The 21,347-nt window shown below is 51.8% G+C and overlaps 1 protein-coding gene across 1 annotated transcript in view; it reads left to right on the top strand.

Annotated features, from left to right (window-relative positions):
* Window positions 1–20,648, top strand: part of DAPK1 (death associated protein kinase 1) — a 169,671-nt gene extending 149,023 nt beyond the window's left edge. The window contains exons 20-26 of the mRNA XM_077904609.1: window positions 3,226–3,448; window positions 7,322–7,510; window positions 9,565–9,762; window positions 10,739–10,877; window positions 12,314–12,434; window positions 15,457–15,645; window positions 18,119–20,648. Coding sequence (XP_077760735.1) covers window positions 3,226–3,448; window positions 7,322–7,510; window positions 9,565–9,762; window positions 10,739–10,877; window positions 12,314–12,434; window positions 15,457–15,645; window positions 18,119–19,351 — 2,292 coding nt within the window. The 3' untranslated portion in view covers window positions 19,352–20,648. The remainder of the gene's footprint in view (window positions 1–3,225; window positions 3,449–7,321; window positions 7,511–9,564; window positions 9,763–10,738; window positions 10,878–12,313; window positions 12,435–15,456; window positions 15,646–18,118) is intronic.
* The last annotated feature ends 699 nt before the right edge of the window (window positions 20,649–21,347 follow it).

Here is a 21,347-nt window from a genome sequence, read left to right as displayed (position 1 = left end):
GTCTAGAAATGCTGAGAACTATTCTAGGCACGTGAGAGACCACAGTGAACAAGAGGCAAGACTCAGACTGTAAACAAATAACAAAACTGGCAGATGTGGTAAGTCAGGGGTTGGCAGACGATGGCCTGGGGGACAGCCCACCACCACCTGTTTTTGTAAATAAAGCTTTATTGGAACACAGCCACACCCTTTTTTCCTACTGTGTATTGCTGCTTTCTGCATATATGGCAAACACAGGAGAGACCACCAGACCTTTATAGAAGGATGACTGCTTCTCCTGTAAGTGCAGAGATTCAAACAAGGTGAAATAAGAGAGGTGGGTTATTTCCATCCATTGGTCAGCAACACCTCTCTGCTGGTGACATTTAAGCCAACAGATGAAAGATTAAAGAGGGGAGGCAGCCAGAGGAGAGCTGGGGGATAGCAGTGGGAACAGTGAGTGCAAAGGGCCTGGGGCAGTAGAGAGCTGGGTGTGTCCCAAGAAACAGACCAAAAGGATTGAAGGTGCCTGGCACCAGGGCTTGAGCCAGGTGGTCTGGGGGAGGATCAGGCCTGAAGGGATCTGATTGGAGAGGTCAGTGCCTTTACACACCTAGGTCAGGAGATTGGTTTTGGTCCAGGTGTGCCCAGCAAGACCTGACTCTGGTTTTGGGACTTTCGCTCTGACTGCCCAGAAAGAGAGACCAGGTAGGAGGTGATCTTGACAGCCAGGCGAGCTATGACAGCACTTACATGGATTGTTGAGGCTCAGTTACTCTGTGAGCCGTGGGCTGGCATGCAAACAGCTCCCATCCCTGGGTAAATATTTAAAATATACGGTTAAAGCGAACAAGCAGGGATAGTGCGTGTTCTGTCTCACTTACACAAATACCCCTTTCTGACCACCTGGAGGGAAGGACTGGTTTCAAATTCCAATTCCTCAGAGTCTCTGCTGCTTTCCTGTCCTTTCCCCGAGCCTCCAGCCTCTCCTGCAACAGGCCTACAGCCATGGACACCCCAGGCCTCACCTGTGCAGCCAGCCCCACCTGCCTGCCTGGGGAGCAGGGGACACACAGGAGACTATTCAAGGCAGGAACCAGAATGTAGGAAACACAGTGGTCCCAGGTCCTCAGGTGTTACGCCAGGAGGTCCTGACCTGACCAGGTGGCGCTTTGTGACCAGCTGGGAGCTCCTGGTAGAGAGAGGCCCGGGTTGGACTTGTGTGCTCCCCTCCAAAGAAGTCCATATTCTCCCACCTTCAGAGCTGGTCAGGAGCTACTCACTGTCTTCCTCAGGCCATCTCCCTATCAGAACCCCAGTGAGCCTTGGAGAGCGCACGATGGCAGCTGCCTTCTCAAGGACACCAGTCTGCGCCCCCTGCTGATTCACTGAACAGCTACATTCCTGGAAATGTCGGTGACTATTAAACCATATCCTCCAAAACATGCACTTTAGTGCTAAGATCACCTAATCACACCTTATATAAGTGCTCAGCAGACCGTCAGAAGGCAGGTGGACCTGAGAACTTGTTACGCCCATGCACCCACATCCAGGAGCACCCCCTCCCCCGCCATCTGAACTAAACCTGGAGCCACCCGTTTCGTTTCCAGCTGGCCCCCCGGGGGCGGTGTTGCCGCAGGGAGATGGCGAGTCAGGGTCCCACACAGAAGATGGGGGGACACGGGAGCCTCCAGCAGAGCTGAGTCTGACAGGTGCGCTTGCTGGGTGGTTGGAGGGAAGAGCACAACAGGGAGTCCACGCCCGAGTTTAGGAGGGGAAGCAGTGGCTGCCGGGCCTGATCTCAGGACACTAACAGGCAGTCCCCCTGACAGGCTCCTGCAGGGTCCCCCTGAGGCAGGTCATTTCTAGCACCCATCTTTATTGAGCCCCGCCCTGCCAGGAGCTGGGGACACCAGCTCTCCCCTCAGTTGGCTCCACTGAGAGGGGGAGAGTGTCCCTCACATCCTACTGTCTGGAGGGGTCAGGATGGGGAGCCTCCCACAGGGAGGAACATTCTAGTGCCCTGGATGCTGGAAGCTAACCGGCTAAAGCAGCGGGACCATCCTGAATTGGGGGAAGGAAAGCATCCAAGGCTGCCTTCCATGGTTCTGAGAGGCACCGGGGCCACTGTTCCGGAGCCAGGATCAGGGGTGGGTAATGAGGCTGCTTGTGAGGCCGGATGCAGCCGGTGGGCTGGGGCAGCAAGAGCCATGCCTCATTGTGCGAGCCTCAGGGTGGGGCCTCTGGGTGCACAGAGCACCTGCCCACACCGTCCCCCTCTTGGTATACTTGGTGTCAGTGTTCCCATGTCCATGTCCTCCCAGGACATGGATCTGGGCCGGGTCTGCACCTTCCCATTCCCTGCACTGTGCTTAGCACACGGGGTCTCCATAAATGTCTGCTGATGAGTGAGTGAGTCTATGGATTATCCTGCTTCTCCCTGAAGGGCTGAGAGAGAGGACAGTGGGAAGGTTCTTAGTTTCCTGGCCCTGTCACAGCAATTGTATTGGTACCCCCTGAGGCCCTCCTTCTCAGCACCTGGTGCCATCGCAGTGCCACAAGGGAACAGGACTCCTCCACACAGATGAGCAGGTGTCCCTCGCTGGCCTCACAGGGTTGCTTCACCCCATTCCTTATGTACCATATGCCACGGACCTGGGCACATCCCTGGTGGCAGAGAGCAGACTGGTGGCTGCCAGGGGCTAGGCAGGAGGGGGCAGTGGGTGCTGATGGCCTCAGAGCTTCTTTAGGTGATGGGAACACTCTGGAACCAGAGAGCGGGGCTGCTTGTACACACTGTGCACGTACTAATGCCTCAGAGCTTCAGTCCACTTTAAAATGGCAAAAACAAAGAAAAAAAATAAAAATAAAAATAAAATAAATAAAATAAAATAAAATGACAAAAACAGGGCATGTGCACTTTGCACGACTTTTTTTGTAGATGCAGTGGGATGGAATAAAACCTGTCTACGACACGGGTAAGAATCGCAGACTGGGCTGCAAGCGTCCAGTTGTTATAAAATAGATGCCGGGATGTGCTGTACACGGTGGCGGCCACAGCTACTAATGCTGTATTCCGTATTAGAAAGCTCTGAGAGAGTAACTCTTAAAGCTTCTCATCACAAAAAAAATCCCCGAGGAGGAAGGACACGGTGAGAGTCCCAAACTGTGAGACTCAGCACTGGCAGGCTGCTCGGAGCCTTCTCTGTATCTGTGGCTCATTGGCCCCTGTCCCTCTGTGCTCAGGATGCTCACCGGGGACTCTTCATCCAGCAACTGCGACCCACGCAGAACCTCCAGTCCAGAATCAAGCTGAAGCTGTTCGGCCACTCTGGCTCTGGGAAGACCACCCTGGTGGAATCTCTCAAGTGTGGGCTGCTGAGAAGCTTCTTCAGGAGACGCCGGCCCAGACTCTCCTCCACCAACTCCACCAGGTTCCCACCGTCGCCCCTGGCGTCCAAGCCAGCAGGTAGGCACCGTCTCCCCGGCTCCTGTCTCTCCCCTGGGTGCCTGCTTCGCTGGGCGTTCCTGTCAAGGCCCAGGAGGACTGGTGGCTTGGCTTCGGTCACCTGGCTTGTGCTGACCACATCTCACTGTCTTGGTGGCTTTAGGTATGGTCTTACCCGGCTGTGGGCCCCACGTCTACCCTCCTGGCCCACACTGCGGATGCAAGGCCGGGGCCTCCCTGAAATCACGGTTACAGACGCAAAGGGCCAAACTGCAAATGTGCAAATCACAGGATGGTGTCGTGTTCTGCTCTGAAATGCTTCACATGGTGAATTGCACATTATGTGCACATTACACAAATCTCTTTTAGATCCAGTGGGGTGGAATAAAACATACCTCCTACGTGGGTAACAATCATAGATCAGGGTGCTCAGCCCCTGCAGACAAACCCAGTGGACGGATACGGGTTCCAGATCGCACACAGGGAATATTGGTCCCCGGGTGGGTTCTCCCCCTCGGGCTTTCTTCCTGGAATGCTGGGCGCACACAGTAACTCGAGAACACAGCAGCAGAGGTCACTTCCATCCCCGCACATCTCAAAGTCACTTTGTGGTTTTGAAAGGCCCCTGATGATGCCATGGTTGTTCGTCCACTCCTCAGAGCCCCATTGGGAGGCGGGCTTTGCTGTCCTCCCCCTCCTTCTTGGACAGGGTCATAGGTCCTTTCACATCCAGAGCTTCAGCGTGCCTGTCCTCCCTGCTCCCCACCAGCCCAGAGAAGCAACTACAGGGCACACCAGGAATTGTGGCATCTGGGATGTCGTTTCTCCCAAATCCCCTCAAGTGAGGGAATTACATGTTGCAAAGATAAGAGTATATCTCTTCAGGGAGTTTCCTCAGTCACAATTTTCTGCAAGGATTCATTTTCCGTACCTGACGTTACCAGATGTGTCAGTTCCCCATGTTGAAAACCATGGTTTAGACTTTTGTTTCTACGTCATCCTTCCCTCCACGAGGGAGGGTGTGTGGGGAGCATTCTTCGGGGCCGAGGGGTGGCACCTGAGAATCACGTGCCCCTTTCAACTTCTTTTCTCTGAACAGCAGTAGACATGTCACCACGTGAAGAAATAATACCCACAATGGATTTATAATTCATAGGAATACTGTATTGCTTCTCCATCGTACGAGTGCTCCCCGAGCACTGTATGCCAGGATGAGGACAGAGTGTGGGCCCTGTGGTGGCTCAATGAATCCATGCAACAACATCCAGGCAGCTCCCCAGCATGTTACTGAAGTCTCAAGGGGTTCAGTGGGCTGCCCAGTGTTACCCAGCTAGAAGGTCGTGGCACATCTGACTCTGGAGCCGGTGCTTGGTGGCGATGCTTGCAGCTCTGGCTGGAATAAGGGCATTTTCAGACACACATTTTAGGTTGTCTTTTAGGTTATCTTCTCTAATCGTGGCTCAGTTTGGAGGTGTCAGATGGCCAGCAGTCTTCCATACATAATGATGAGGGTCAGCCTCTGTGTGGCCCAGGCCAGTGTTTCCAAGCATGTGTGTATGAGAGACACAGAGACAGAGACAAAGAGATCTATTTAGATCTTGATCTGGAATGTCTAAGTCCTCACTGAGTATGACAATTATGCCAGGAGCCCAGGAGCTACACTGAACCAGCCACAGACAGATGTTATCTCCTGTTCAGCCCCCACCACTCATCTTCCATATCTGGAAGAATCTGGAAGTAGATTCTTAATAAGATGTGGCTCGAAGGCCACATTATCCGCCAAGGTCACCGTGTGTAGCAGTGTCCTTCAGCCAGTGCATAGAGAGATTTGGGTCATGGGGCTCAATGACAGAAGATTCTGTTGAGGATGATGTCTGCTCTGGACCAAAGAAGCAGATCTCCTGGGGAGGCTACTTCTGTTCTTTCAACCACTCTTGCTTCAGAGCTGCGTCTCCAGGCCAAACCCTCACATTTCTCTCAAGATAACAGGTTAGCGGGGTCAGGCTTCCCTGACAGGACTGGTAGGAGGTAAATACTGCTGTCTCTAGTATCCCCAATGAATCCATTCCAGAATCTTCCTGGTGTCCCAAGCATCCCCGAGGACGCTGGCTTTGCTACCAGAAGGAACTGGATGGAGGAACCCCTTAAGCTATATATTCTCTTCTCCTGGGATTAGAGAGCCTTGTTCTCTCAGGAGGCACAGCTTTGCTCTCCACAGTCACTTGTGTAAGAAGAAGTCCCCTTGGGGGGAGTGGGGGGGGACTTCAATTTGCAAGATTGAAGAAAGTGACAAATGCTGGAAAGACATGAGAGAAGGCCAAGGGGGCACCAAAAGGATGTCCAGCTGGCAAAGTGGCCGCTCCTTGGGGAGGCCGCAGTAAAACCTAGAAGCAAGGAAGCGTGGAAAGCCGTGTGTGTGGTTGACATCATCTGTGCTGACCCGGGTTCACGTGGTGTACACGTGTCCTTACACTGCATCTTCATGACATTGTGAGGTTGTGTCATAACCCACTTTAGAGAGAAGTAATCCCGGGCTCAGAGATACAATGTGTGTCTACCTCAGGCAGGCGCTGAAACGCGGGGCCCAGGCCGCTGCTGTGCTGTGTCATGTGTGGGAAAATTGTGTTCACTGCTGACATTCAAAGCTCAGTCCCCCAAAAAGTTGGAAATTGAAGCTCTTTGTAGAAAATTGGAAGCCCTGGGTGCACCACTTTACATTGTATCTGATATCAGATATAAATGTGCCACCCACGCACATTTCTGTCACCCAAACAGCAGGAAGTTTGTTTGCACTAGAAACCCCTGAAAATGCTGCGGAGAAGGGCTGGGCCACCAGCAGGACGCAGGGCGGTGGCACGCGGGGCTCTGGCTGGCCCCGAGGCAGCCGCTGGGCCGTCGGGTCTCGGGCCCGCTGAGTGTGGGAGCGGAGGCCTCGTGGGGCTGCGGCGGGAAGGGGGTGGCGAGCAGGGCCGGGTGTCCCCGGGGAGCGCTGCAGGGCCGCCGCCGCTGTCCCCACACCACAGGGGAGCGGGGTGGCAGGTCGGAGGGGGCTCCCCGCAGGCCTACCGCCCTCACCACCAGGGGGCAGCGGTTAGCCAGAATCAGGGGTTTCTAGGCTCGCAGTGTCTCCTTGTGAAATAAGTTATTTTTTATGATGCTGCATACAAACGTGGTCCTAATGAGAATTCAGTGAGGCTCAGGAATGCCTAGCACTTACCCAGTCCTGTCTGCTCTCCCCGGACAGGCCTGGCCTGCTACTGTGTACGGTTGTTTTGCAGTCAACCTAACACCATATCAGGGACCAGAGTCCAACTGCTTCATCTGCATCAGTCAGGGTCCGGAGTGACATTCACGGAAGGACAAAATGGGCAAAATTCTTGGGAACATCCCAGAGACAGTGAAGCATCCAAGGCCTGGAATGGAGGGAAGCCATTCCCTCCCCAGGCAGAAAGATAGGAGGAAGAAATCCTATTCCTGAGAAAGCTGGAGTGCAGGGGTGAAGCTGCTCAGGGATCTGGATCACAGACACCCCACTGGTGGGCGAGGAGCAGCAGGGGGGGAGGGAGAGGTGGTGTCTGGGCCTCCTCTCCCCCAGCCTGTCCTATGCCCCCTGGGGGCTGACCCCAACCAGAAGCCCAGGTGGCAGGCAGGCCTGGGAGGTGCAGCCCCCGGGGTGGGCCTCTGGGGCACAGAGCAGGGCAGGGAAGGGACGTGGGAGGAGCAGCAGCAGCCCTGAAGCACTGTCCCCGGCACACGTGGGGGGGCCGCAGGGCCCAGCCCCAAGCAGCAGAGGGTGGGGATGACAGTGTCCCGGGAAGGGATGGGGAGTGGGCACGCGGGAGGGGCACAGGCAGGCCCGTTGCCCGGGTCTCACTGCCTCCTGTCCACCCACAGTCTCTGTGAGCATCAGCAACCTGTATCCGGGCTGCGAGCACGTGAGTGTAAGGAGCCGCAGCATGATGTTCGAGCCAGGCCTCACCAGAGGGACCCTGGGGGTGTTGGTGGCCCCACCCCCGCACCTGCACTGTGCGACTGACGACCAGTCCACGAAGGCCATTGACATCCAGAATGCTTACCTGAACGGTAAGGTAGCCCACCCACCCCGCAGGGGAGGGAGTGCCTGCGCTGTCTGTTTCGGGAACTGTAAATCACCCCCCAAGGGAGCCCAGCCCCACAAGGATGGACGAAGAGCCGCACAAAGTGACCTTGGGAGAGACCCAGTGAAGCCTGGCCACTTAACATCCCTCAAGAGTGAAACTAACTCCCCTGTCTCCCACCTACTCCTTCAGGAAAGCCCTGGGCACACAGTAGGCACTTAATAATGACCACTGAGCAAATCAATACGTTTTCTAAGCAGAGCCCAATATTTATCTGAATGAGCAACCTTATAGAACACAATCCCACTAGCAGTTTGACAAATCCATGTGTGGGAAGAGCCCTCCTTGAATACGTCTACACACATGGCTGATGCTGTGATGCAGGCACCGGCGATTTCCCCACGGGCACAATGTCAAGTACATCTTTGCTCTCAAACATTTTCAAGGAGATGAAGCTTTAAATACTGCCCGGGGAAGGTTACTCTCTCCGGCAACTGCTCAGTCGCCTGTGCAGTGCCCCCTGGTTCCCGGGGCTCCTAGGTGGCCTGTGTCACTTGAACCCCAGCCCCCGCCTTATTGAGACACGGTTCAGAGCAGGGATGAGGCAGTTCCTTTGAGACTTATCTGTGAGGACTGTAGGTTCGTTCAAGCGCCTGGCCGAGTGTCTGGCCCAGAGCAGGTGCTCAAAAAATGCCAATCGGTGCAGCTTCACGTGGGCTCTCTATGACCCAAAGCCCATGACTCATAGACTGTCACTGTGTGTACCTAGAGCAGAGGCTCGTCATCTACAGTGTGGGAGCAGATCCCCTGCAGGGCACGTGTAGATGCAGCAGCCCAGAGCTGCCAAGGCAGCAGGTCAGGGGGTCCCCAGGTGATGCTGCTGCTGGTCCGGGAACCCTGCTGGGAGGACCGCTGGCCCCAATGAAGTGGAATTAAGTCCATGGGCATTTTCTCTTGTAAAAGCTGAGTGTTCTCTGAGCTCCTGGAGCAGAGCTGGCATGTGGCGGGGGAGGCGCGGCCTGTCCCCCCATCCCACCCTCACCGGCTCCTCCCCAACTCCTCCCCGCCCCGGGTCAGGCTCCCCATGCTCCCCGTGCTCACAGAACCCTGCACACTAAAGCCTCAGGTGCCAGACTATTTATAGAGTCCTGTGCTCCTGGAGGAGGCCCCAGAAGAGCCCTTGGACCTCCCAAAATGACTACTGACTGAAGAATTTCTGACCCAAAATAAACACCAAAAGGAAAAAATGAGGGAAAGGGATCCTGAAATCTTACAACGTAAGTGGGCCTGCCGGGTCACCCCAGGGGCTCATGGAGGGGGTGGTCACTGTCCTGCTGGGATGTGGCCATTAGGGCCAGGGGTGCCCATGTGTCTGGAGGGTCACTGGGAAATTCCAGGTGCCTTAGAAACCACAGAGCCTCACCCACAGTCACTTCCAAGAAAGGCCTCCATTGCTCAGGCATGAGGGAGAGCTGCCCCCAACACTAGGGCAGGGTCGACCTTCGACCCTGCTCCACCCTCCACTGCCCCCCACACTGGGTGACCTTCAGAAGCCCACCCTTCACAGTGCTGCCCACATCCTGCAGAGGCAGAGCTGCTCATCAGCTCTTGCATCTTTCACCTGCACAGGTAGCCTGCTCACTTCAGACCCACCTGAGCAGATTGCTTGCTCACCTGTGGAAGGTGAATGTCATCCTTATTGAACCAAAGCTAAATTACATATCTTGGTGACTTTTCTGTTCCACATTATATAGCCTGTTGTGTTCAGAAAAGAATTTGTACTTATTTGAGGATGTAGAATCCTATCACACGCGTTCTCTGTGTGCATATGTTGACGGAGACCCAAGGTCAGCCTTTGGCTCTGACCCCTTCCCTGTGGGGAAGGTGGAACATGTGTGTCTCGAAGGTGCGTGTGTCTCGCAGGTGCGTAGATAGATGGGCGGATGCTGCAGGCGGTGCTCTCTCTCTCCACAGTCCCTAAGTGCTCAGGACAGTGGTGACTGGCTGTTGCTGTTTCAGGTAGTAATCTTCTCTCCGTAGGAGTCGGTGATTTCAGTGTGTGGGAATTCTCCGGCAATCCTGTATACTTCTGCTGTTATGACTACTTTGCTGCAAACGATCCCACGTCCATCCACATCATCGTTTTCAGCCTGGAAGAGCCCTACGAGATCCAGTTGAACCAAGTGATTTTCTGGCTGAATTTCCTGAAGTCTCTGGTGCCAGTTGAAGAACCCATAGGTGAGCTAGCACACCCCACTGTGCCCTCCCCAGGGCCCTGCAGCCGCCCTGGTGGAACTACAGCCCGGGGCCAGCAGCAAGGCTCCTTTGGCCTCTCCTTCCTGTGGCAAGATCCTACCTCTGGCCAGTTCCCAAGGATCAGCTGCCCCCTTCGTACGTAGGGAGTTTTTACAAAGACCAGGAGACCTGCCTCAGAGACCGAGTCTGAGCAATTCCTTGAAAATCGTTTCTGGCTCTCTCCCTGCACCTTAGAACTGTGGTCACTTTTGTTGGTGGAAGTGGAATTCGTTCTTTGATGGCCTGTGCGCCTCCACCTTGACGGTACGTGATGGAGAAGCAGAATGAGCCCTCCTTCATTCTGTAGTTCCATCAACAACTGAAGGGACCATACGGAGTGGACGTGTTACCTTAACTTTATTCCCAGAGCAGCATCATGGAACGTTCCTTTGCTCCCTTGTACAAAACAAAAAGGAGTGGCCTTCTTTTCTGGAAACTGGACTATCGATTTTTTTTCTTTGAAAATCAGATAATAATCAAATAATTGGCCTTAACCTCCTCAGGGTAACTCGGCTCTGCCTCTTTCTTTCACATTCTTTTTGATGTTTTCTTCCTAAACCTCCCCAAGGGGAGGCGCTCTGCCTCTGTGCAGTTCAGGGGGCCGTCCCAGCCTCACTGGCTATTTCTGCACTCAGAGGGCTTTCTTTGTCTTATAAAGACCAGAGTTAGGTTTCCCCTCACCAGACAAGCAGGGCCCACTTGGAGGAGTTCTGAGCAGCCTCTCTCAGGCCCAGCGAACAGGCTCATCCCCAGGTTGTCCAGACCTAGGCCTTCTCGGGGTCACCCTGCACCGCAGGCCCGGGGCCCTCATGTCTGCGAGCAGGCTGCATCCCCAGAGGCTGGTGTCCCCTCACCACCTGGGGATGCCGGCAGCCAGGGAAGAGGACCCACCTGTGGAACATCTGCTTTCTGCCCCCAGCATTCGGCGGCAAGCTGAAGAACCCATTGCACGTCGTCCTGGTGGCCACCCACGCTGACATCATGAACGTGCCTCGGCCAGCAGGAGGCGAGTTCGGATATGACAAGGACACGTCCTTACTGAAGGAGATCAAGAACAGGTGAGGGCGTCGCCAGATGCAGGGCCATCCACGGAACTCATGGGCCCCGGACACAGGGAGCAGAGGCCTCCTGTGCTGGCTTGGCTTTTGTGATATAGTTTTTATTTTTATCAAAACAATGAAAACAGGGACACCTGGGTGGCTCAGTGGTTGAGCATCTACCTTTGACTCAGGTCCTGATCCTGATGGAGACCCACATCTGGCTCCCTGCAGGGAGCCTGCTTCTCCCTCTGCCTGTGTCTCTGCCTCTCTCTGTGTGGGTCTCTCAAGAATAAGTAAATAGAATCTTTTTTAAAAAAGAATTGAAATTGTAACAAATGCAACAGACGTCAAGAGCACAAGATAAAAAACCCACAGACTTTGCTCTTCTTTCTTCACTTCCTGGGTCCACTGCCCAGGGGGAGCTTCTGTTAAGTGTTTCATACATTAATCTTCCACTTTATGGAGGAAACTATAGTTGACAAATAACATTATTAGAGATTTCATGTCCACATTGTGGTGACCGGATGGATGACACTGCGCCCATCTAGTTAGTGAGCACATCCATCCCCTCACATCTCTCTCTCTCTCTTTTCTCTTTTTTTCTTTTTTTATTTCTTTGTGAGAAAAGATGACTAAGTCCAACACGTAGTGAATGTCAGTCATGTCCTACAATGTCATCCACTGTTGTTACCACAGTTCACATAGATCCTCAGTTCTTTTTGTTGCGTTACCTCTTGGCTCCTCCGATGACTGTCTTCTTCCCACTGAGCAGTATTTCTCAAAGTCTGTGTTTCCACTCATGAGTGGTTCGTGACAGTCACTGGTCAGACCGACCTGGTCTGGAAAGGGGGATGGGCCGGAGGGGGACCTTCCTGGCAAGTATTCCTGTAAAACTTCAGTTTCATTTATCAGGATGGATGTGCACAGGTCACAATGTAGAAATGTGTATTTTTACTTAGTGTCTGTCAAAATAATTTTGAAGCTGCAGCTCTATCTATTCTGCTGGGAATTCGAATTCTTGGTTTATCTACTGCAGACACTTCCCGTAGTCCTCCTCACAGGAAAAAGAGGTCTCGTACTGATATTTTCCATATAAGGTGTGGCTGTCGTGCCCTTTCTCTGCTTTTACTCCATCGCCCTGCGGTGGCCACTGTCCTCCTAGCCTGCAAGGTAACAGCATAGGCCTCACCTGTCCTGAAATCTTCCCGTACTGTGTCCCTGCTGTTTGGTATAACTGGGGCCACTCCCCGCCCCTCCACCACCGTCCTAAGGACTCGGAGCGTGGGGGTCACCACCCAGTGTAAGGTGACAGAAGCCAGCAGGGAGGGGGTGCCCTTTGCAAGGTCATAAGAACTTTCTGGCTTCAGACCAGCTTTTCAGGCCAGCAAGAGCCTGCCGTCTGTGGGGACAACTGGTGGGACTGCATCACCTTGAGGCCACTGCTCTTCCCTTAGGTTTGGGAACGATCTCCATATTTCAAACAAGCTCTTTGTTCTGGATGCTGGCGCTTCGGGCTCTAAGGACATGAAAGTACTTCGAAGTCACCTGCAAGACATTCGGAGCCAGATTGTCTCGGTGAGTGTGCTGGGAGGCTGCAGGCCCACCTTTGCTTAGACCATCTGGTCACCCCGGAGCTGGCCTCTTTGTGCTGTCCTCTTGGTTAGGTTTGGTTCCCAGGGGTCGTGGTAGGAGGCAGCTGCACGGCCATGTTTGCTGTGGGAGGAGGAAAGAAGGATGAGAATACGGAGGTGGCCTGGAGATGAGGGGGGTTATGGGCATAGGGGCCACATTACAGTGTGTAGGATTCTGACAGCTTTAGTGGCCAGTCTGCAAGTAGCACGGCCTTTTAGAAATCACAGAACCTGGGACACCTGGGTGGCTCAGTGGTTGAGCGTCTGCCTTTGGCTCACGTCATGATGCCAGGGTCCTGGGGTCAAGTCCCACATCAGGCTCCCTACAGGGAGCCTACTTCTCCCTCTGCTTATGTCTCTGCCTCTCTCTGTGTCTCTCATGAATAAATAAATAAAATCTAAAAAACAAAACAAAAAAACAAATCGCAGAACCTACCCAGAAGTGACTTATTGTGCAGAGGAGCACCTGCATGGCTCAGTCGGTTAAGTGCCTTATCTTGGCTTCAGCTCAGATCTTGATCTCATGAGTCGTGAAATGTAGCCCTGAGTCAGGCTCCACACTCAGTCTGGAGTCTGCTTGAGGATCCTCTCCTTCTGCCCTGCCCCTCAGTTTTGTGCATGCACTTGCACTCTCTCTTTCTCTCAGATAATAAGTTTAAAAAAAAAAAAAAAAAGAAAATGCAGAAAAATAGAAGAACCATCACCAGCAAAATTTATTGAAGGACATAAAATAATAGATGCACAAATGGATGACACTGGGCTCTTGGGCAGCAAGATCTTATTCAATGTTTGGTTTTCCCATATTGTGTAAGCTTGGTACAGTCCCAGCATACATCTCCTGAGAGTGAGACAATTGGGTTGGGTATTTTACCTTAAAATTTCAGTGGAAGCATAAATAAAACCTATTATAAAGGCTGTGCAATTAATAAATCCAAAATCAGCAACTGAATAAGTGGAATAAATTAGTGTAGAAATAATCCAACATCTATAGAAACTTACTAGAAAACAGAGATTGAAATTTTGAGGAAAATATCTCATCAGTGATCTGACACAACTGCTGTTAGTCTAGAATGAAACGAGATTGAATTCTACTTACTGTGAATTCCAAAAATAAATTCTAGGTTGATAAAAACTTTTAAATGTCAAAAAGAAAAAAGCCCACAATATCTTGAATGTCTTTTTAAAATAATGTGGTACTGCCTTGGAAAAATCTTTCAAGCAATATAGAGAACCCTAGAAGTCTTCAAAGATAGCATACCTATCTGACAACATAAAAGCTGGCATTTCTTTTCTGACAAATGAATTCCATGAACAAAGTTAAAAGGTGAAATAGACTAGAAAAAATATTCTCTGTGCCTCTGACCCGTAAAAGGTTGCTAATCTATGATACTCAGTAAGTTCTCCCAAGCTGATGGGAAAGGGGTTAGCATTCCAAGGGCACAATGCTCCCTGGAAAGTTCCTGCTGCCCCGGCCTGGGTGTGAATGCAGAGCATGTGTCCCAGCCCTGGTGGTGGGTGGCCTCTCTCCAGGGAAAGCTTACTGCTTCCGTGCTGGGAGATGCTCCCGTGCACACCACCACACTCCAGCCACGTGTGCTTTAGGAATCTTGAGGAAGACTCAGGGCCCTCCGGAAGCCTGGCCCTCACCCCCGTCAGTGGGGAGTTGTGTAGGGGCACTCAGAGGAACCCGGTCACAGAAACCAGGGGTGGTGATCGGGAACGTGGTCTGTGAAGGACCCCAGCACCTCCCCACCAGGGGGCAGTAGGGCCTCTGCCCTGGGCTCCGGGGAGTCCCTGGAGAGTTTTGAACCAGGGCCTGGTGACATTGTTTGCTTCACAACCCCCATCCTCAGCTCCTGAGGCCAAGCAGGTGGAACCCATCACACAGACTGCCTGTTTCCCTGGGAATTTTATTTTATGAATAGGGAGTGGGATTTAGCTGACTCTCTCCTCCTGGGGCACCTGGTGCTTCACTGCGATTCCTGCAGCCCCTGGATGCTGGGATGCTGCTTGACACAAAGGTAGAATTCGAGAAGGGACTGCCTGATAAATGATGCAGGGCAGTGTATGGCAGGTGTTTTTAATTAGAATGGTGTGCGGATTATAGGAGTCTGTCATACACATGATTTATTTAATCAAATTGAAAGATTAAAAACCTATTTCAAGGGGAAAAGAGGGGATGAGCAAAATGGGTGAAGGGAGTCTGGGAGATGCAACCTTCCAGTCACGGAATGAATAAATCACAGGAATAAAAGACACAGCATAGGGCATGGAGTCAGTCGTATTGTAATAGTGTGTGGTGAGGGAGGTACTACTCTGGTGTGCTGAGCCCAGCGCCACCTACGACTTGTCCAGTCCCTGTGTCACGCACCTGAAACTCACGTAACATTGCATATGGACTATAGTCAAATAAAAATTTTTAACAATTTGTTTAAATAATTTAAGAAAAAAATATATTTCAAGCCCATTACCAAGAATTGGTCTAATTTAAATTGTACTTTTCACAATGGTCTCACAGATACCTAATTTGCTGATAAAAACCCACTCCAGTATTGCTAATGATAGTTACTCTCTTTTCCTCTCCCTTTGCTCATAAAGTGATCATGTTCCAGCTAAAGGAGTCACTCCAGGGGAGGGACGGAGGAACGGAGAGAGCAGAGCATTAGGGGCTAAGGAGCACTGTAATGGAGTCTGTACAGTCCACAAGGATTGTTGTGAAGCCTCCCCACTCTTCTCCATTAGCAGCAGCAATGAAAGCATCTATACCATTTTATGCTTATAAATGGATTTTGCTTAGAGGCAACACTATAAAGAAAAGAACTGGCCCAGGGTACCCAAAACCTCACTAACTCATCCCAAGTATTTCTTGCAACAGTGCAGAAAAGAGCGCCATCCTTTCTACCTGGGCTTTTCCTGGGGAGTCCCTGTCGGCTGCATGTTGATGTGTCCTGCCCTGCACGTTCTAGGTTTGCCCCCCGATGACCCACCTGTGTGAGAAGATCATCTCCACGCTGCCTTCCTGGAGGAAGCTCAACGGGCCCAACCAGCTCATGTCTCTGCAGCAGTTTGTGTACGATGTGCAAGACCAGCTGAACCCCCTGGCTAGAGAGGGAGACCTCCGGCGCATAGCCCAGCAGCTTCACAGTGCTGGCGAGGTAGGGACTGGGGCCTGGCTGGGGTAGTGGCGTTGGGGATGTTTTTCCGTCCCCAATCCGAAGGTGCTTTGGGGCTAGAGAGGCAGAGTGGAAATAGCCCCAGGACCCATAATCTATCCAGACACGTGGCTGTCACACAGAAGCCCAGGTGATCTTCTGACCTGCAGTCTCTGCTCCCCCCACACACACCCTGAGAGCTGTCCTGTGGTTTTGTTTGGATTTGTTTGTTTTACATCTTGTATGAGTTAGGGAGCACTGATCCTGCTACACTGGGTTACTGGGCCTCTCCTCTCTCCTCCTGGGGCACCTGGTGCTTCCCTGCGATTTCTGAAGCCCCTGCATGCTGCTTGGCATAGGCTGCTGTGTGCTCCAGACAGACTCTTGGGTTCACAGATGGTTGAGAAAAGGCCGTGATGAGAGGATGTCCGGAGACAATGAGACCCAGCAAGCAGTGTCCCAGCAGGTGACCAAGCAGTGGGACTCTTTACTCCTGTCTTTGTGGCATTCCGCACTGCCCTGCCCTGGGGTGTGGTGTGGGAATGCATCTAATTGCATCCTATTTCTGTCCCCAGAGAGGGGACCTAGCCTTTGTGTTCCTCCATCCTGTGACATCAGGGGACAGTTTAGGCTAGTCTTGGGCCATGAAGAGCAGCTCTGAACATGAAAACCCAGAGGCGGTTCTGAGAATTGTAGACAGCAGGAGCTTCCTGTCCAGGCTTAGTGCTGCTTCTGACTCGAGGCCAGTTTGTATGGATTAGAGAGGATTGAAATCATGACCGAATCCAGTGACCCTGAGAGCTAGGGTGTCAAGCAATGAGAGCATGAGCCTCCGAACTCCACTGAAATTACCGGTGATCTACAGGCCCCCCGGGCAGTACTTTACAGTGATTGAATCCAAGGACTGGGATCCAAGCTTACATTATAAGATGCTTATTATAAGATAAGATTAACCATAATAATAAGCACGCCCCATTGGCCCAGGATTCCCTTGCCTTCTGGTATTTGACTAGCAGTTTCTAGATCAAGGGTATAATCCACTTTTATTCTACATCATGCCCCACCTTGCCCTTGAGACTTTAGGGAGTAAGTGAAGATTTGGCAGTAGGAGTAAGGGCGGGAAATCCATCAGGTGACCACGCTCTGCATGGCTGCCAGCCTCCCGCAGTGCTGTTCCTGCCGCCAGTGAGGAAGGCCCAGTGCTTAGGCACATTTCCCCAGTCATCCTCCTGTGGTATCACTTTCCAGACCCTTTCTCTGTGCATTAAAATTTTACATGATGCAGTAATAGAACAATCTGAATCTTTTTTTGAAAAATTTCAAGCCTTCAGAGCGGCAAAAGTAACTCAGAGTCACCATATACTTCATGCTTAAATTAACCAGTTAATATTTTGCTCCATTTGCTTTCTCTCTCTCTCTCTCTCTCTCTCTCTCTCTCTCTATTTGCTTAACTTATTTTGCAGATACTGTGACATTTCAGCCCTAAATAACTTAGCATGTAAGCCTCCTAAGCCATGGGTTGTTCTCCCACTGGCACAGGGTGGAGAATCCCCCCAGTTGAGACCAGAAGACGAAGCTGGCAACTCCTTATAGCTTCCACAGTTTTACTCAGGGTAACTTAACCAGCAGAGGAGATGTGGCGGACAACGACCCAACTGCACCGCTGTTCTCCACAAAGCCTGGACCTTAGTCTGCAGGTTTTAGCTAGCAAAGGGATGCCCAGACGGGCATGTGGTGAGATAGGGTCTGTGTGCACCTCACTGACCTCTGACATTGGATTCGATCTCGTGGCACCATGTGTGTGTGTCAAGAAGGGGAGAGCCTTCCTTATGTTAACCAGAGTATGCAGGGCCAAAGCAAGCCTCCCACCCTCCTGGCCTTGGTGGGCATTTCTCAGGTATGTCTATTAATCTCCAAGAGTCCCCAGAACATGTAGCTGAAGGCATCAGGGAGTGGATGTGAACAAGACAGTGGGCTAAGAACAGGGTCACCCATGTTACCACAGTATAATTAATTATGTTCCAGAAACAGCATTGAGAGAATACTGCTATTGAAGTTACAGCTCTCGTTCTAGTGTTTGCCACTGATCCCAGTCATAGCTGTGTTTATTCACTCGTGTGTTTATTTGGGGATATAGAATCCAGTCAAAACATACTCGTTGCATTTGGCTTCTCTCTCTCTCTCTCTCTTTCCCTCTCTCTCTCCCTCTCTCTCTCCCTCCTGTCTTTCATTCATTACATTGACCCTTTTTTTTAATGATCAAAAGGTAGGCTTTTCAGAGTCTCTCTCACGGCCTTCTCAAGCTGGTATTCTGGCCCGCTGTTGGATTACTGAGGTCCATCCACATGAATGGCCCGGGTCAGTTTTTGCAACCTGTGCGCAGATTTTATCCTTGCTCGGTCCTCTGGTGCTCTGAGCAGCTGGCAACTAGCCCTCTCGGTCCCCAGGCGTGACTTCCTGTTGTCCCTTTTGGCAGATCAACATCATGCAGAGTGAAACGGTCCAGGACGTGTTACTCCTGGACCCCCGCTGGCTCTGCACCAACGTCCTGGGGAAGCTGCTCTCCGTGGAGACCCCCCGGGCCCTGCACCATTACCGGGGCCGCTACACCGTGGAGGACGTCCAGCGCCTGGTGCCCGACAGTGACGTGGAGGAGCTGCTGCAGATCCTCGATGCCATGGACATCTGTGCCCGAGACCTGAGCAGCGGGACCATGGTGGACATCCCTGCCCTGATCAAGACGGACAACCTGCACCGCTCCTGGACAGACGAGGAGGATGAGGGGAGGGTCTACGGGGGCGTGCGCATCGTCCCTGTGGAGTACCTCACCCCCTTCCCGTGCGGCATCTTTCACAAGGTCCAGGTGAACCTCTGCCGGTGGATCCACCAGCAGAGCGCAGAGGGAGATGCGGACATCCGCCTGTGGGTGAATGGCTGCAAGATCGCCAACCGTGGGGCCGAGCTGCTGGTGCTTCTGGTCAACCATGGCCAGGGCATCGAGGTCCAGGTGCGAGGGCTGGAGACGGAGAAGATAAAGTGCTGCCTCCTGCTGGACTCCGTGTGCAGCACCATGGAGAACGTCATGGCCACCACGCTCCCGGGCTTGCTGACCGTGAAGCATTACCTGAGCCCCCAGCAGCTGCGAGAGCACCACGAGCCTGTCATGATCTACCAGCCGCGAGACTTTTTCCGTGCGCAGACCCTGAAGGAGACCTCACTGACCAACACCATGGGTGGGTACAAGGAGAGCTTCAGCAGCATCATGTGCTTCGGGTGTCACGACGTGTACTCACAGGCCAGCCTGGGGATGGACATCCATGCCTCAGATCTGAACCTCCTGACCCGGAGGAAACTCTGTCGTCTGCTGGACCCACCTGATCCCATGGGGAAGGACTGGTGCCTTCTCGCCATGAACTTGGGTCTCCCTGACCTCGTGGCCAAGTACAACACCAATAATGGGGCCCCCAAGGAGTTCCTCCCCAGCCCGGTGCACGCCCTACTCCGGGAGTGGACCTCCTATCCCGAGAGCACAGTTGGCATCCTCATGTCCAAACTGAGGGAGCTGGGGCGTCGGGACGCAGCGGACTTTCTGCTGAAGGCATCCTCTGTGTTCAAAATCAACCTCGACGGCAATGGCCAGGAAACCTACGACTCAAGCTGCAACAGCGGCACATCTTATAATTCCATTAGCTCGGTCGTGTCCCGGTGAGGGCAGCCTTTGGCCGGGGCAGGTCTCTTTGGACTGCAGAACGGGGGGATGTGGCCCAGCTTTCCCATGGGAAACCCAGGGTGCATCCCTCCCTGAGCCCACGTACCGAAGGACGCCACCCTCCTGTCTGCTTCACCAATTTCTCTGCCGCTACCTTCCTCCCTCTCACACATTCCACTGTGTGTGAATGGTCTTTCTGGCTTCAGAACAGACCATACCCTGCCCTTTGGCCATTGGAGAAGCGAGAGTCCCTCCTCTCTGTTCTGGATCCATCTCTCATCCTCCGGCACCTGGCTCCTTGCTGATTCCTTACTGGAATTCTAACTTTCAATGAAATTTTTTAAACTACAGTATGAGATTATCCTTTAAAAAGAAAAAACGAAAAAAAAGCACACATTTATCCAAAATGTGTATTTATTATAGTCTTTTCCTGGTTAGACCATGTCCTCAGCTCATCTCTTTGATATTTGTAGGAAAGACTCCCATGTATGGAATTCCATTGTATGACTGATAAACAGACAACATGTGAGTGCCTTTGCAGAAGAGGGTGTGTTTGAGACCATCCAGGTCAGCCAGGAGCTGTCGAGAAGGAAACGCTCCCTCTCTGTCCCTTGCTGTCTGCTGATTATCGCCAGAGGTGCTTCACCCTGTTTTTCCCCCCAGTAATTTTTGTGTTTCACTTGGCAAGGAAAGGGGAGGAAGGAGTCCTCTTCTCGAGTCATTTTACAGCCAATGTTGTTTTCATGGAAAGACACTTCCTGTTGCTCTTGTGTCAATGTCCGTGTGCTCGTCCACGTGGCACCTGCAGAACTGTCCCCCTGCATCATATCCCCGCTCATCTCAGGTAGAAGGTGACACAGCTGTAGGGAAGGGAGGCCTGTGGGGGAACTCAGAAGACCCCCGATTCATGGTCTGTGGCAGTCCGTTGGTATTGTGCATAGCAGGGGATTTCCAGGTGTAAATCCTGGTTCGGTAACTTCCTATACTTGAAGTCTAACAAGATGAAGGAAGTGAGTTTTCTTGCAGTGATTTTAAATTGTGGTAGAGTTTTAAGTTCATATGAGGAAACGTGTCCTAATTCTTCTGTCCTGGGAAGCATGTAATTTGAATGTTACATTACATGTGTGTATATGTGTATATATATATATATGCAGTATGTATATACATATATATGAATACAGGTATTTTTACTTAATCTATACAATGTAGTAAAAAGATGTTGGTTTTTCTTTTCTGGTCTCTCTTTTTTTTTTCTTTTCCTTTTTTTTTAAATATAAATAAACTTTTGCTTGTTGCATTGGATTGTTGGTCTTTAACTCAAAAGGAATCCTGTTTCTCTGTTTCGTTTTCATCCATCAGTACCCACAGAGCAGGGCTAACCAAACTGAGGTCCAGAAAGTCAAGGAACCTAAATTCCCATGTGGAAACACCCAGCTTACTGGGGTGGAAGGTGTTATTACTAAAATTGGGGATAGTACAGGGAAGTGGGTAGAGCCCAGATGGTTTTCACATTTGTTCTCACTTGAGGAAAGGTGTCCCTTCCATTGTCCTTGCGTGTCCCACACATACATGGAATCCTTGGGTCCCGCCCAGGCACACAGGGAGCTTTCTCTGTCTTGTACAGGGGTGCGGGGAGCAACCCACAGGAGGGAGAGAAAACCTACCTCAGAAGATGCAGAGCCCCTGCCCTTCCCTCGAGACAGAGCCCCCGGCTGCAGGCCATCGCCAGAAATGCCAGCTCTGACCTGCATGGTAGCGCTGAGTGACAAAACCTGCATTTAGTAAAATCTCAAGACAGTTTTGGAAAAAGAAGAAAAAAGATGAGAAGGAAAAAGAGTGAAATGGTAATGGTGATTTTCTCTGTGGAGCTGGGAATACAATTCATTTCTGTTTTGCCCAAATCACCCACAGTAATCTATGATATTATGATGAGAAAAAGAAATAGAAGTGAAACAAAGCTAAAAGCTACACATAGTCATGCCTGGAAAGGGCGGCA

This window comes from Canis aureus, chromosome 1, assembly GCF_053574225.1.
Source record: "Canis aureus isolate CA01 chromosome 1, VMU_Caureus_v.1.0, whole genome shotgun sequence".
In the NCBI taxonomy this organism is placed as follows: domain Eukaryota; kingdom Metazoa; phylum Chordata; class Mammalia; order Carnivora; family Canidae; genus Canis; species Canis aureus.
The sequence above is the reverse complement of the archived record's forward strand: the minus strand, read 5'-3'. Positions and strand labels throughout refer to the sequence as shown.